General features: G+C 39.7%; 1 protein-coding gene across 1 annotated transcript in view; it reads right to left on the reverse strand.

The window, feature by feature from the left end:
* DNAH5 (dynein axonemal heavy chain 5) overlaps positions 1-17346 on the reverse strand; it is a 205275-nt gene that overhangs the window by 140505 nt on the left and 47424 nt on the right. The window contains exons 23-31 of the mRNA XM_059416774.1: positions 13699-13900; positions 12908-13143; positions 11537-11755; positions 10237-10299; positions 9706-9944; positions 8712-8952; positions 6192-6391; positions 3275-3428; positions 1347-1510 (exon numbers count right to left, since the gene is read on the reverse strand). Of these exons, the coding sequence (XP_059272757.1) occupies positions 1347-1510; positions 3275-3428; positions 6192-6391; positions 8712-8952; positions 9706-9944; positions 10237-10299; positions 11537-11755; positions 12908-13143; positions 13699-13900 (1718 nt within the window). The remainder of the gene's footprint in view (positions 1-1346; positions 1511-3274; positions 3429-6191; positions 6392-8711; positions 8953-9705; positions 9945-10236; positions 10300-11536; positions 11756-12907; positions 13144-13698; positions 13901-17346) is intronic.

The raw sequence follows: 17346 nt of genomic DNA on the forward strand, positions 1-17346 counted from the left end.
CCCCTCCGATTGCTGCAGACCTCATCAGCTGAGAAGGGTGTTCTTTTGTGTAAACATTAATATTCCAGTGTTTATACCAGGAATATGTGCTTTGGCCCATAACCCTTCAGGAACCAAAAGTCATGAAAAGCTCATTAAAAACTATGAATAATTTCAGAGTAGACTTATTCCTCCAAGGAGTTATAAAACAATGTCAAAGAGAGCACAATAAAAAAAAATGAAAAAGAAAAGAGGAAAAAAGGAGTGTGCTTGCATGCATGAGTGTATATGTACAGTGGAGGGTGGGGAGGAGGAAGTAAAGCAACAAAATCAGCTGCAGAAAGACCAGTGATATGACTCCTCAGCAAGCTTCTCAGGGGCAACTGAGTCCTGCATGATGTCCTAGTGATTCATGCCCCTCAATCTTTCCAACATAAAGAGCTCTGAGAGCATGCAAGCTTTCTAATACTTTTCTTCTTTCCCTCTGGCCTGAATCTGGTGGTAGACTGCATGGCCATCAAGCTAGATCTCTAGCCAAGAACTTTTAGAGGCACTGCAACATGGCTGGTCGTGCTAATCATTAGGGTTAAAAAGAACGGTACATGATCAACTATTCGAAAACAAAAGTCCTTTCGTCAAATGTCCTTCAACAGTCACTTGCTTTCATACAACAATTTTACAAAATGCATCAAATCCTTCATACCTGAGATTCTATTTTTTCTTAAAATCTATTTTGGAGGATTCGCTTGCAAGTAGTTTTGTTGTATATTAAAACTAGTATAATATTGTATGTCAATTATATTTCAGTCAGAATAAAATATAAATGAAAGCATGTGTAGTTAACTGTTTTTACAATATTACTATTTAACGTATTTCTGCTCACATGACTTGATCTTGACTAGCCAAAGGAAAAGAAAAATATCTGTTGCTCCTGGAATTCACCCAACCTGCTTCCTGTGTGTGTGTGTGTGTGTGTACACCACAGATGTATGAAGCCTCATTTCTATATAATCTTGACTACGTGTGTATATTACAGTGTTCATATTGTTCTTGGTTGTGTATAATGAAATATTTTGTCTCTTCAGATGTTTTTCCAAGAAGGAAATCAGAAAAGTAGGTGTATTAATTTTAAAAAGCAAAAACTTCATGAGAATGTTTGCAAGATCTTGTCCCAGTAATGGAAGAAGCCCTAAGTCCCCTTATTCCAAAACATGAGGTGCTGAGCTACCAGTTTTATCTGTACAACAACATCAGACATGAACTAAGTTTCGGCAAAAGAAAATCAATATTCTTAATGCTGTCTAGTCCCTCTAGTCCTGTTCATCTCTGGGATGCTAAGGCAGGTTTCCCAGGGCCAATTAACTTACCCAGTGAGGGATTTCTGGCACATTTCCAGCTGGTCCAGCAAATGTGGTAACAGCTGCCCCATGGTCTCATCCCCAACACAACACTGAATGACATTTGGCATTTCGTGGGCCCGAGTCATAATCTTCACCCAAGATTTATCGATGTTGGAAAAGCGCTTGGCTTCCTACAGAATGAGGTAACAACACACACTTGGACACATCTGTGATCTCAAGGTCAGAGCATCTCACAGACCTTCCACTGAGACCAGATTTCTGACCAGTCTGGATACCCCAACTGTACATGCCTGAAAAGTCACATGTTCTATTTCAACTCTCCTTCAGCACCACCCCACCCCCTTCCTTAAAGAAGATACCCCCATTACGTTAACTAAAAGAAGACAGATACGGAAATGAAAATACAATATGAGACAGCCTAGGAGGAAAGAGCGCTCCCAAGCATTTTTGACAGTTATCTCTAAATAAAGTGAATTTTATGTTTTTCAAGTTTTCTATTCTGAGCACTGAATTGTTTTCATATCTAGGAAACAAGGCAAACATTTAAAAATAAGATACAAAATTAGGGGATGCCTGGATGGCTTAGTCAATTAAGCATCTGACTCTGGGTTTCAGCTCAGGTCATGATCGCAGAGTCCTCGGATCAAGCCCCACATCAAGCCTCACATGGAGCCCCACATCAGGCTCCCTGTTTAGCAGGGAGTCTGCTTCTCCCTCTTCCTCTGCCCCTAACCCCACTCTTGCTCTCTCTCAAATAAATAAAGTCTTTAAAAAAAAAAAAAAAAAGACTCCCTCTGCCCCTCCCCACCTGTGTGCACTCTCTCTTCAAATAAATAAATCTTTAATAAATAAATAAATAAAACAAAATTAATTATAGTATAACCCTAATGCTATAAAATTTTTAAACGTAGATTTTTTTAGAAGAAAAAAGTGGAAAATACGGAGATTAATTTGAGAGAGTAGAAATAATTTTTGTTTTCTTCCCTTAAACTTCCTATAATTTACCAATAAGTATGTAATATCAAATAGGAGACCCAGATACCCCACCCAGCTCCTTCAATATTGTATGTGACAAGTTTCCACTATTAAGTCCAATTTGAGATTCACCTCCCCCCAGCAAGAAGAAACCCTCGCCCAAATATAAAAGCAAAACTAAATACAAATACTTTAAAATTTCAGTGTGTGGAAACATTTCAGTGGTAGGTAAAAAATCCATAGGCCAACAGATCTGTCCTCTATAATGACACTGAAAACTTGTCACAGGAAAGGTAGGAAGGCCGAGCACAGAGAGCACTCAACATAATTGTGCTTCTAAAACCCAAGCATATCGTTAAAACATGGCAATTTTGCAAACAATTTAAGGTAATTGAATAAGAATCTTTGAGATTTGGTAGAAATGTTTTTTTCATAAAAATCTCAAAATACTACCCTCCATTTTCCCCGTGAGATGATTTAATTTGGTGACAATCCTGAGAAGTCCTTTTTTTTTGTTCTGGAGCTTTTTCCTGCCTGTTTCCACCTCCCAGTTTTCTGGTGCAGATAGAATTGGGTAAACCGCTCAGCATGGGTGTTTTAAACTGTCAGTAATAGCAGAAGAAATTATCCTACCATTGTCGAGATAACAATTCCATAATTCTACACTGTTCCAAATTCTACCTTCAAATTACCTGAAGAAACGTATCAACTATGCAGGCATCTGTCCTTTGTTTTCTTAATCCTCCACTTCCTACAAAATGGCCCAATTCTCTAGCAATTGCATCCCTTCTTATCCACAGCTGCTCTTTAAAAAATAGTTCCAAGGCAACAACAAAAAGATTGAGGGGGGTGTGGCTCAAGAGAGGTTGAGCTATTATTGCATTTTTAAAGGAATTATTAGCTATTAGACAGTTCTCTAAGCTAAACCTCTGATGAAATCCTAAGGACAATATTCAAACCTTGGGCAGCTGCTTAGCAATATCTCCTCCAACAAAGACAGCTTCTAGGTAAATCCACAAGTTCTGCACCATCATCCAGTTCTCAATGATGTCTGTTGAGTTGGAAAGGCACTGCACCCACTTTTGAATCTGGGCCTTGAATGGCATATTGTACCTAAAATGGAAAATACATACGTTCAGCATTTGGGTGGTATATTTTTTTTTTTAGTGTTTTCTTTTTATTGTTCTTTTCAAACTGAAAGATTTTTTTTTATCCTAATCTTTACCCATTTCTTTAGGACTTTATGTTGCTGGCTTTTTAAAGCTTTATTTATTTAAGTAATCTCTTCATCCAACGTGAGGCTTGAACTCGCAACCCTGAGGTCAAGAGCCGCATGCTCTTCAGATTGAGCCGGCCAGCTGCCCCCTGTTCCTGGCTTTTAAAATGATGCTACCAAGTGACAAATTCATCACTATTTATTGTACATTGCTCAACTTGTTAGCAACTTAGACTTGACTCCACCCAACTTCTAGAGAAATAAAATGCGAGTCAGTGTTGCTACAGCCAAGAGCATAATATTCTTTCTGCTGACCTTCTGTGCTCAATTCCAGGAACTCTCTGGTTTTTCATTTAAATGGAGTAATTACAGAGACACTGGTGGAGACCAAACAACTAATTCAATTTTCAAATATGACAACCTCTGCGATCTCTTTAAACTCCCCTTTTCTGGGTCTCTTTCCAACTTCCCACTCACTCATATCCACCTACTCATGATTTTGTGTGTGTGTGCGTGTGTGTGTGCATATGCACATGCAAGTGTGCATGTGTTAGGGCTTACACATCTGTACGTGTACACTCCGAAAGCCACTTTTGTGTGTATGCGTGTGTGTGTGCATGTGCACATGCAAGTGTGCATGTGTTAGGGCTTACACATCTGTACGTGTACACTCCGAAAGCCACTTTTTATAGTTCACCTATAGCTCCCTTTTTCTTTCTTGAGACAGAAACTGACATGGTCTTGCAATGTCTTTTCTCCTTCTCTTTGGATAGAGAACTCCATTTCTCCCTGGACACAGAGCTGCCCAGTTACAGTACCGAATTTCCCAGCCTCCTCTGTGGCAGTGTGCAGTCCCAGGACTAAGTTCCACATCAGTAGTTCTTAACCTCGGCTGCAGTCTGGGATCATCCAGCAGACCTTAAAAACGACTCGTGCCCTCCCGGACCCCACCTCCAGGAGACTCTGATTCGACCGGTCTGAAATGTGGCTCAGGCACAGGGATGGAAGTCCCTAGGTGTGTCCAGCTTGTAGCCAACTCTGAGAACCACTGTTCTGGAGGAGCAGTCGCAGCACGGGACAGAAGGGGAAATTACGGTAGGGAAGGACCACACTTGGACGAGACAGAAAAGTAAGCCAGACAAGGCCTAGGTCCCTGATGATGAGGTGGAGCTTCTCATCAACCTTAGAGATTCCCTTATGTGAGAGACACGGAAACCTCAGTCTGATGCACGCAATGTCATGTGTGGTGCCTCTATTATTCGCAGATAAAATTCTAAATGATGCCACTGCCTATTGCTGTTCTCCCTCTTCTTCTTCTCCCTATCGACATTCCTATTCCAACAGACTATGGACTTGAAGTCTTCTCAAATATGAGTCATATTCGTGAATAAAATTTTCATTCCCATAGTCTTAATTGTTAAATAAACCGTTTCAATATTGCACATTTTCGGGGGGGTTATTTATGTTTTTCACTAGAATGCAGTTCCACGGCAACGGAGGTCTTTGTTTTATTCCCTCTTCTTTCCAGAAGAGCACAGGGCACACGTAGGTGTTCAACAAATTCGTACTGCATATGTGTTCCTCACACAACTCTTGTCTGTGAATTCAATGTCATTGTAAGGAGAGTTGACTGATCCTCAGCATAAATAATTTTTACTTAATTTATAAGTCTACATTTTCTACCTCCCTAAGGAGTGCTATTTTCCATCCATCCTTTATCTTACTTGGGTATGAATCACAACCGAATTCATTAAAACTCTCAAATCCTGAGCAGTTCAGAGTCAAGATTACCAATGGTCTAAATCTCTAAGATCTAATTGTATACTCCAGATTACTCACTTCAAACACTCAAGTGAACCAAGTAAATATGGAGAGAAATTTCTATGCAAACAGTATTAAAGGGTTATTAATCCTTACATTAAAATTACTGAAACACATGTGTACACAAGGTAGAGTGATATTTGAAAGACAGAATGCAAAAAACTCATATCTCAATGATACCCACATGATACCCTATCACCAAATATTTGAGAATGCTAGAGAATAAGAAATTATTTCCGAAAGAGCAAAGCCAAGCAATGGACCAAGGAAACATTCGGTTCATGAGTCTAACACTCCTGTGTCCAAAGCGTGAAGGCTTTGCTGGGAAGTGTCAGGTAGAAGTGTTAGACTAGTATCTGACTGCGCTGTTTTACTTCTTTTTATGAATTAAATTCCTTCTCCATCTTAATCTGTCATCTCATTAAAGTATGGACACAACTAAGAGTTTCTAGTCCACATATGTTGGCACAATGATTTCCCAAGTAGATGATTATTCTGAAACTCAGCCTAATTTCCCCTGGACTCCAGAGCCGGTCGAGCTGTCAGCTGTGCGGCGAGGCTTGTCAGCAGCAAAGCTGAAACGTTCCGCAAGATCCGAGTGGCTAATTACATGTTGTGCTATTTTGTCCACTTGACGGTCTCAGACACATCCCACAAACAGGGGATAATGAAATAAAAAAGGGATTATACATGCTGTGGCAGAGGAGAAAATTACAACAAGGATTTTTAACATTTAAATGATATGGGGGCTACTGCGGCATCTTAAAAATGAATTTCCCTTAAAAGTGTTTGTTACAATGTTTCCCGAATCTCAGGGGAGCGACGGATGGACTTCTTACCTGTTGCTCAGAAGGGAGCCCAGCAGCATCAAGCTGTCCTCCATGCTGGCGATGATTTCTGCGGTGCTGTCTCCCCGTAAGAGGAGCTCTCCACGGGCTTTAAAGCTGCCAAAGGTGAATGCTTTGCTGTCCCACTCGTTCATCACCTGCTTCAGCTTCTGTTCAATGTCCCTCTCTTTCACTGCACTGATGCAGATGTCCTATTAAAATTGCAAGCTCTCGTTGGATCACACGAAAGTCACACATCCTTCGTCAACAGTCCAGATTCAGCAAAGGTCCTAACCTCACTATTTGCCTCGTACGTTCCTATACTTTTTTTCCAGCTATAAAATGCAATATAAGAAATGGAGCATGTATATGAAGATACACAATTAGGGAAAGAGATGAAGATGGAGCTATTACTAAACAACAGAACCTTAAGTTGGAAAACTTCCCATCAAACTCTACCAGAAAGAAAGATGACAGAAAAGACATGCAACAATGGAATGCTATTCAGCCATGAGAAAGGACATTCCGCCATTGGCAACAACATAGACAGAACTTGAGGGCATTAGGCTGAGACAAGTCAGACAGAGACAAATACTCTATGATATCCCTTACATGTGGAATCCGAAAACACCAAACTCAAAAAAGAACCAAGGGGAATGGTAGTTACCAGAGGCTGGAGGAGGGGCAATAGGACAGATGTTTTTTGTTTTGTTTTGTTTTGTTTTTAAAGATTTTATTTATTTGATAGAGAGAGATCACAAGTAGGCAGAAAGGCAGGCAGAGAGGGAGAGAGGAGGAAGCAGGCTCGCCGCTGAGCAGAGAGCCCGATGCAGGGCTCGATCCCAGGACCCTGAGATCATGACCTGAGCTGAAGGCAGAGGCTTTAAACCCACTGAGCCACCCAGGCACCCCAATAGGACAGATGTTTAAGGGTATATACTTGCAACCAGTAGATGAATAAGGCCTGGAGATCCAATACACAGGATAGGGATTATAGAGAACAAAACTCTATTGCAAATATTAAACTTTCTAATAGATTAGAGCTTAACTGCTACCACTGCTAGATGAAATGGTAACTATGTGGCCAACAGAGGTGTTAGCTAACGGCACAGTGACAATCATGCAGCAATATCAGTGTATCTACTCAATACATTATATACCTTAAACTTATACAATGTTATATGTCAATTATATCTCCATTTGGATAAAAATAGATCATGTAAAAACCTTTTAAATTTTGAAACTCTAATCAAAGACTCAAAGTTTACTGTGTATCTGACTTAACTCTAGAGCCAAATCGGTGCAGTATGAGAGGAGGAATTAACAGAAACCTGACTATCCCAGGCTCCTCTGCAGCCACATTTATTTCTGGACTATGAGCCAAGCCCTGTCCTTGCCCTCTCCTCCTCTCGTGCTGCACTCCCTCTCTGGGTGAGCTCTTCTATGCCCATAGCCTGTAACCTTTTGTGTCTCCATATAAGACCCATATCCATTTGCCAACTGGGCCTCTGTACTTGGATCTATCCAGAGAATCCCAAACACAGTCTGTAAAATATCAGATTCATGCCCTAAGTTCTCTGCACCTTGTCATCCAACTGATCCCCTTCCAATAATTCCCCATCTCACTGATTAGCACACTCAGCCACTGAGATTTCTCAGCAGGAAATCTAGGGTTCCTCCTTAACCCTTCCCATTTTTTCTCCTACCATGTTCCCCCGCTCACCAAATTCTACCCAGCTTTGCCTTCTAAAGATCTTCTCAATCTTCTCTCTCCTCTCCAGCTTCACTGCCTGCCCTCTCGCCCAAGATACCATTATCTCTTGTCTGAGATATTCTTATAGCCCTCAGTAGACTGTCCCATCATTCCCACTGGCCCTCCCCCAATCCCTTCTCCATGCATTTACCACAGCGGTCTTTACAAAATGCAAACCCAACCATGTCATCTCTGCTCAAAATATGTCTCCCAGATGGCTCCCCATAGGCCCAAAGACCAAATTATGCTGGCTTTCCTCTGGTTTCCCAAACACACCTCAGACCTTTTACACATGCTGTCTTACCTGCCTGACACTGACTTCTAGCACTTTCCAAACCTCTCCCTGCCCTACCACAGAAGCTCATGGACACGTACTCCCCAGCAGTCATGGACATGCACTCCAGCATTCCCTACTTTAACACTCCCCACCCCCAAAGAGGTTAAGCTTATTATTATAGTCTGTCCTAGTGCAGATACTTTTACTTTAATGGTATTTACCCCATCTTGTAACTATACGTTTATTTGGATAACTATTTCACTACACAAATTATTAATGATCTGTGAATGCAGGAATGTATCCTTATGTTCCCAGCACTTAACACAGAACCTGTCATGTAAACATTTGTTGAAGGAAGGAAGAGCTGAATGCCCTGAAAAGCATTTTAATTCACTTAATATGGTTTCCTGATCCAACATTCTGTAATGTAGGAACACTATCAAAATAAACCCTATGGGACCTTCCAATCCCCCCACTGCATCATACTTTCTATCAACTGTACCTCTATTTCTTCCTTGTATTTCAGAAGAGGTGCCTCCATGATATTTCTCAATTTAAAGGCTTCATTCCCCACATCCAGACTATGCCCAGTGAGAGCAGCTATCCTTTCCCAGTGCCTCTCCATCATAGCCTTACTGGCCATGTGCTCCAGGAGTGGGCAACATTCACTGAAGTCATCAATGGTCTTCTTCAGATCCAAGAAAGCCTGCCAGTCCTTCAAGGCTCGGGGCAGCTTCCGACACCTGCGAAGTGAACACCATGAGCAGTTATTCAAAGATGAGCCTGACTGTACCTCATCCAAGACTCTCTCCTAGCATTTCTATCAAAAACAGTCATTTTGAATATTTACCACATTTTCAAATCTCAGGACTGAGAGGATATCTGTTAATATAACAAACTTATACATTATAGAAGATTGTTCCTCCCAATGAGGAAAGATTTTTTTCAATTTTCTCATAAAAATTAACTAGAAAAAAAAGGCATTATTTTAAAGGATAGAGGTACCTCCCAATTCAACTCAATTCTACTAACAGGTATTAAGAGCCTTCTAAGTACAAAGCACAACAGAGTGTATCAGGCTGTCAACCAAAAAAAAAAAAAAAAAATGTAACAAATGACCCTCTATTTTCATTGGGTTCAACACTTAAAAGAATAAAGAAAAATCAAAGGGCTCCTGTTTTTATTATAGGAAGTCATCTCACATAAACTTCAAATGTTGGTAAGTATAACATAAATAGAGATCATCTCCCTTCAAGATGCAGAAAAGCCCTGGACCAGATTCATCCAGGTTTAAATGATGTGCTTGTCTCACCACGCACACACAGGGGTAATTAATAAATAGTGTCTGACAGGGGTGATGTCAACAGACAACAGCAAGGCAGCACGAGATGTGCTTGCAAAACATCTGGGGGTGAGAAGAGAACTTGACAACCTATCAAAAAAGAAAGCATTTGAGATTCAATAGCTCTGGGCGTGCTAAACATTTAATTTCTCACCTGTTCTGGAACTCTGAAAGTTCACTGTTGATTTTTTCAATATTCACTTCTGACCAAAGGATATCATGATAGCTATTTACAGTTTCTATGACAGTGTTGTATAGAGTATATATTTTCTGTAGAAGATTTAATTGCTTCTTTATTTCAAGAAGCTGAGGATACTGAGTAACCGGCAGCCCAAAAAGCTCCTCTCCTCCGGTATAGGTGATATATTTCCGATAGATATTATCAAATTGATTCTAAAGAAAACATAAGAGGAAACTCATCAAGACGACTGACACATGAATAAACATGTAAATTTCAAAAGCTTGGCAAAGAAGCAAACATGTATGATCTCTGAGCACAGACAAGTAAGAATAGTAAATAACTATAGCTAACTACATAGAAACTAACTCCAATTATAATCATCCCAAATCACATTGTTAAAAACATTCCACAATAGGCCTTTCTATATTAAGGGGGGAAATGTATGTGTCCAAAACACCTTAAGGTTTTGGTTGTTTAGGAGGCCATAGAAACTAAAAAGATTACCTGAAACATGATAAGCCTATCACTGGCTTCCTGGGGTTTCAAGCCACTGGCCATTGGACCATTCTGAAACAAAAAGTTAAATATAAAATAGAATGAAGTGTTGCCTATGGGTTTTTTGTGCGTCAAAGTTAGCTTTCATGTCACATTTCATGTCACATCAATGACAGGAAACTTCATTTTTTAATTGTAGAAAAGGACTCAGGAAAGTGTCTCATTTGGAAATATTTTCAAGTCTAAAAAAATCACAACTTCCAAATAATACCACAACAAATACCACAACTTCTAAATTTCAATAAATTTTGAAAATTAAAAACTAATACTATTCATTTCTTAGGTGACACAGGCAAAGAAATGTCAATAAGCACTCGATAAGAAGCCCATATATCTGGTTTTCAATTAAAACCCTAATGTGTTTTTACCATTCTCATATCTATTTGAAAAGTGACCTATAACCTTAACATTCCCATCAGGTTTTCCTACATTAAACACCTACAATGGGTAGATTTCTGCACTTCTTCATCCATGAAGTTAGTCCATGGATCCAATCTCATAACTCCACCAACTTTGTGGTTTGGTGTGTTTTGCCTATATAGTAGACACAAACTGTACCCTTTATGCTACATATTTCCTTTCTGTGGTATATTATAATTGGCTAGAAATGTGTCTTATTATACAGCATATTCCCAGTAGGAGAGTTGGCACTAAAACTCTTGAATAACTAAAACATGAACTCCATCTGTCTTGTTCACTGTCTTCAGCACCAAGGACAGTGCTTGGCACATGCGAGGAACTCTGCAGTATTTGTAGAACCAAGGAAAGCTATAGGTCTGTTGTAACTATATGTGAATAGCATTTGTCTACACAAGTTTAGAAAGTTATCAGACAACCTCAGGAACAGACCAATGACACAACATGGACAGCACTTCTTAAATTCTCTTTTTGTAGATTGCTCTCATTAAAATAAAATTCCCACTCCTAGGGAATTTCATTAAACTTGACAAATCTGGGACGCCTGGGTGGCTCAGTTGGTTAAGCAGCTGCCTTCGGCTCAGGTCATGATCCCAGCGTCCTGGGATCGAGTCCCACATCGGGCTCCTTGCTCCGCAGGGAGCCTGCTTCTCCCTCTGACTCTGCCTTCCACTCTGTCTGCCTGTGCTTGCTCTCACTCTCTCTCTCTCTTACAAATAAATAAATAAAATCTTTAAAAAAAAAAAAAAAAAAACTTGACAAATCTTTGAACATTTTGCATGCTCTGTTCGCTCTTCCCCAAAAACACAAACAGAAAAAGCTGGAGTTGTACCAAATCATAGTCCAGGTAGAACTGGTGACAGTCCTGGAGGAAGACCTCCACGGTGCTGATAAGTTCCTTCCGGAAACCAGGCTGCAGTGAGACTAATTCATTCTGAACTTCTCTGGCACGTGCCAGAAGCTTCTCCCAAGAATAACGCAGAGTATCAACTTTGTCCATCTCTTCCTTTGCTATCAGAAGCCCGTATTTGTTAAGCAGGGCATATGATTCCTACACAAAAGAAGGAAAATTTAATTTCTGCCAGTCAGACGCACACACACACTCATTTTCTTTGATCTGTCAATTCCTCACAGATTTATTGTCTCTTTGCCTACAAAGCATAAAAACTGCCTGTCTTACTCTCATATGATCTCCCTGATATGAGGAAGTGGTGATGCAACATGGGGGCTTAAGTGGGCAGGAGAAGAATCAATGAAACAAGATGGGATCGGGAGGGAAACAAACCATAAGTGACTCTTAATCTCACAAAACAAACTGAGGGTTGCTTGGGGGAGGGGGGTTGGGAGAAGGGGGGGTGGGTTATGGACATTGGGGAGGATATGTGCTTTGGTGAGTGCTGTGAATTGTGTTAACCTGGCGATTCACAGACCTGTACCCCTGGGGATAAAAATATATGTTTATAAAAAATAAAAAATTTTTTAAAAAACTGCCTGTCTTGCTCATTTTTTTAGTAATTTCATTACTAAATAATTTCATTACTAATAATTTCATTATTGGGCCTTTGCATATAAATAATAAAACTTTGGGTTTTCTCCTAATAATGTCTCATGTCAATTTAATTCTAAAATCATCTAGAACACCAAGAAGGGTAGAGGGTGAATTTTTCCTCCCCCACAGCTCCATCCAGGTCCTGTTAACCAGCTGGTATTCCTATCACAGCTGCTAGGAGGGAGTGCTGTCTGTGGAGATCATCGCTGCCTCTTTCCCTGCAAAATTGTTCTCCACTAAATGGGAGCCTCCTCAGGGGAAAATTATGGTCAATGATGAATTGACTTGTGGGTATAAAGGGCAGTCTTCCTTCCCTCAAGGTAGGACTGACTGTGTGATATATCTCATGCTCTACAGTACCCCATGGGATCAAGCAGAAATCAGTCTACAGCTAGTATCACACCCTCTCTTAGCTACCCCTTGTGCAGAAATCCCCATCCCAGGCTCTACACTTAGGAAACTTAGATGTCACATAAAGGACCAGAACTGACCCACAGAAGGTATCCTATAAAGTTAGATATCATCATTACCGAAACTGTTCTTCAGTTAGATAAGTATCTATTTGTAAGTACAGTCCAGACCTAGACAATACTTCAGCTAATATCACTCAACATGTAAAGATAATTCCAAAATGAGCAAATGATTATCAGTTACCTCAATAGGTCCTACTTCAAAGTCAATGGAGATTTGCTGCTCCCTGATTTCTTTCAGTGCCGCCATAGTAATCCGAATATCATCTAGGTCTTTAATCTGACGATTCAGTTTCTTATTGAATTCTTCAACAAGTGTAAAAATGTTTTCCATCTCACTCCTGTATTTTTTGTTACAGTGACGGCCGATGAAAACCATCCAGGCCTTTGTCTCAGTAGTCAGAGTGAACTTCAAGTCAGCTGTAAAACCCAAATGTCCACAGATCAGTTTGAAAAATTTGAACCAGTAAGAAAAGACAGAGTGCTGTTGTTCACCAATAATAAATACCTTGCAATTTACCTTGTAGTACATAAGAGAATCAAACTGGAAAAAAAAAAAAGATTTTTCTACTCATTATGTATTCATTCATTTTATAAAGCTTGTCTTACAACAATTTGGAACATTATTTTGAAATGCTAAAGAAAAAAGTACATTATCAAAACCATTGGAGATAAGCCTCAAATGTTTATCATTATTTATTAAAGGAAGGGTGAATTTTGATTCCAAATACAACATGCACACCCTCTTTCTCTAAATTAGCATTTACTTTCAAGGTCTAGCAGCAATGTGTTCAAAATAGTACAGAATATATAATTATGCAGAAGGGAATTAAAAACAAATCTACAAATTGGTCTTAAACTTAAAGCCCATAAAAGGAAAGTCAATCTTAATGATAGCTAGACTCTCTGGAATACTAATCTAGGTAAAGAGACAGAACAATACTGTTGAATTTTTATGAGAGAAAATGAACCAACCTGTGTACAGAGCAACAGCACCCACACAGATGCACTCTGGCTCAGCATTAATTTCCTGCTCTAGCTTTTGGAAATAGAGAATTTGAGACTCAAATTCAGAGAGCAAGGGGTTTTTCGTAATAAACATCATAACCATTTCTTCTTTCTCTTTTTGCCAAATATGATTGTAACGTTTAAAGCAATCCATAGATGTAATAACTTCCTAGAATACAAATAACAGATTTGTGTTGAGAGGAAAGATGTGGAAATGGATGTATACATGAATGTTGGTCAACTGCTGTTGGTTCCCACAGGTCTGTTACAATCCTTAATTAGTGAGCTGTGTGAGTAGTTAGAAATGCCACAGAACTGGAACTAGGTACATCATGGACACAGTAAATCAAGAGCAGCAATGACAAAACTATTAGCTTTCCTAGCCAAAAGGAGAGGGGGGTCATTTCTAGAAACTGGAAAAAAAAAAAGTCCCTAAAGACTCTTTTGGATGAGAGCCTCTTGATTGGAGCTGGCCTTCCGTTCAGAAACCACAGTTGGAAATCATGCCACACCAAGGGTGCTATGGGAAAAATCTGAGGTCTGAGGTCACTCTCTTCCCCTCCCTCTTCTCCACACTACCACCAGCATCAGCCCTCCCCCATGACTTTCTCATTGGTCAAATCTATTGGAAGCCTCAGTGGAAATCTATTAATCTGTTCCCCAAGGTCAGAGGGCAGAGATAAGGTCTGGAGAGGCAAACAGAATATATCCAGCATCAAACTCCACTGGAAGGTTGCATGGAATCACATAAAATGTATACACCCATTGGATTAGGACTGGCATCTGTACAATATTAAATCTTCCCATCCAGGAACATAGTATATATTTCCAAATATTCTAATTTTTTTAATTACTTGTTAACTTACAGGAATCTTCATAGAGACTTCACATACTCTTTATCATGTATGTTCCTAGGTATTTTTCAATGAAAAGATTATTGTAAACAGGAGTTTTTTCCACTATTTTTATAACTGACTATGGATGGCATATAAGTTTTAAAAATTCATTTTTTTAAAAGACTTTATTTATTTATTTGACAGAGGGAGAGATCACAAGTAGGCAGAGCAGCAGACAGAGAGAGGAAGGGAAGCAGGCTCTCCACTGAGCAGAGAGCCCGATATGGGGCTTCATCCCAGGACCCTGAGATCATGACCCGAGCTGAAGGCAGAGGCTTTAACCCACTGAGCCACCCAGGCGCCCCCAAAATTCATTTTTTAATAAACAGTCCTCTTTGCTATAAAGTGTGCCTCTGTGAGATGAACCGGCTCACTCACATTAGGTAACCAGAGAAGAGGCTGACGTAATGAAGAAGTCACATCAGATGCTATTTTTCCCAGCATTTTGTTCTGTACCAGCTAAAGCAGCAGCCATGGAGGAGCACAATCTTGTGAGCCACGGTCCTTACACCACGCTTTCCTTTGGGGCCAATTTGGTCACCACTTCATTTCAACAATATCCTTTGCACAGTGCAACATGGTCTTTCTATATCGTTTCCTTGTTTCCGTAACAGCGTCTTCAACTTGTTCTCAGACCTACCCGTTCACCAAGTTTCCTTCACTTTCTGATAATGAAGTTCTTTACTTACTCTACCCTTATTAAATGGGTGGATATTTTACTGTGATTGTTTTGTAACTACAGTGATTAACAAAATTTCCGGGTTTCGGCGATCTGCCTCAAGCCTATTTTTCTCATAATCCATGTTAAATTAAACGTGCAACCTTGCACAAGAGGATTTTCAGGAATACACTCATTGTATTACAGCAGAGATGCCTACAATTTCAATTAACAACTAACTTAACTCTCATTGAGCCTTTTTTTTTTTCAGATTAGCCTTGCAGATTTATATACCAGAAAATCATTATCTATAAATAATCATTGCTAATGTTTATACCTGTTGGGAATCAACTTTTCCTACTGACTTACAATTTCAGAGTTACATCTACATGAGAAAAAATTTTCTAAACTGAGATGGAATTAAAAATGCCATTACTGGGACACCTGGGTGGCTCCCTCAGTTAAGCATCTGCCTTCAGCTCAGGTCACAGTCCCAGAGCCCTGCGTTCGAGCCCTGCATCAGGCTCCCTGCTCAGTAGAGGAGTCTCGAGTCTCCCGATCTCTCTCCTGCTCCCCCTGCTTGTGCTCTCTCTCTGTCAAATAAATAAGTAAAATCTCTTTTTAAAAATGCCATTATTTGCAAAAAACATGACATTATTGACAGCATTCTCAATGGCCCAATCACTTCGGCAAATTTTACCTGTAAGAAAACCAAGCAGCTTCACCCCACTATTCCCCTCAGGCCCCTTCAGGTTTAACCGCTACGGAGACGTCTCACTCATGAAAACACACAAAGCTAAGCTGCCACTACTTATCCCCACCAAAGCAGTCCCCTGGCCCAGGCTGAGATGTTGGCGTTCATACCCAGGAAGAAGTGCCACAGCATGGGACTTCACAAGCATATGATGTCTTGGCGAATGAATTACAGATTATCAAAGATGCCTGAATATGGGTAGAAATTCCAGAACCCTGAGTTCTTTCAACATTCTCTAATCTTTATAATATTACGAATATACCCTAACTAAAGAAGTTTTGGACTCTCACTTATCTTTTCTCACAGTGTCACTCGTTATTAAATCAGTAGTTTTTAAAGTGGCGGTATCCACTCTATGTTAATAATACTGGAATTATAATAAAAACTTAATTTCAAAAGTTCTAAAAAAAATAAAAAATAAAATAAAGTGGAGGTAACCTGATGCTATAAGGAAGAATTGCCTGCACTGCATGTGTACAGCTGTTCTGCTGATTTTTCCTGCCAAGGTTATTTCGATGGTTCAGTCCTATTCATCCTTTCAAGGCCGGCAGGGTTGTAAGTTGATGGCTAGCTTATGGATCTGCTGAAAGTAGGTCAGATTTACATTCTGATCCAATCAGCTGTGGCAAGAAGAAAAGGGCTGGGATCATGGGATTTTCCCTGGTTGAGGCAGAATCACCCAGAAGGGTCCTTGGCTGCAGGGGAATGGCCATGTCTGGTACGATGCTTAAGTGTATATTTACTCTTCCAGAAGCAATTCATCCATCTTGTCAATCCAGAAAAAGTTCTTCGAGTTATTCTAAGTGCCTAAGATTTGCACTTCCTTCATATAATAGAAAAGTCAACGCAACAGAAATAACACAAAGATAACCATTTTGTTGCCAGCAGTATGCTAATTTCAACTGCTATGACTTACCCTGCGATTTTCATAATCACGGATGCTTACATTCAGTGACAGTAATGAGCTTCATTATTGATTTATCTTATTGTATTTCCCATGATTACTGCAACATTCAAAAATATATCTGAATGTTTCTTATCATCATAGACTACTTACCTTTATCATTTCTGTGGAGCTTGACAAAGTAAGCGCTAGATAAATATTTGTTAAATTGAATTATGTGAACACTGTCCCTAGGGCAAAATTAAATATAGGATCAACGATATATTAAGAAGAGAAAATTGAAAATGCATACATGTAAAAGCTTCCAGTTCCCTCAGGAACACATTGAAATTAAACTTAATAATATTTCTTCACATGGTTACAGCAATGGCAGCTTTTCAAAATGTTTCCAAACAAACGAAGC

The sequence above is a fragment of the Mustela nigripes genome, chromosome 12 (assembly GCF_022355385.1).
Source record: "Mustela nigripes isolate SB6536 chromosome 12, MUSNIG.SB6536, whole genome shotgun sequence".
NCBI classification, from domain to species: domain Eukaryota; kingdom Metazoa; phylum Chordata; class Mammalia; order Carnivora; family Mustelidae; genus Mustela; species Mustela nigripes.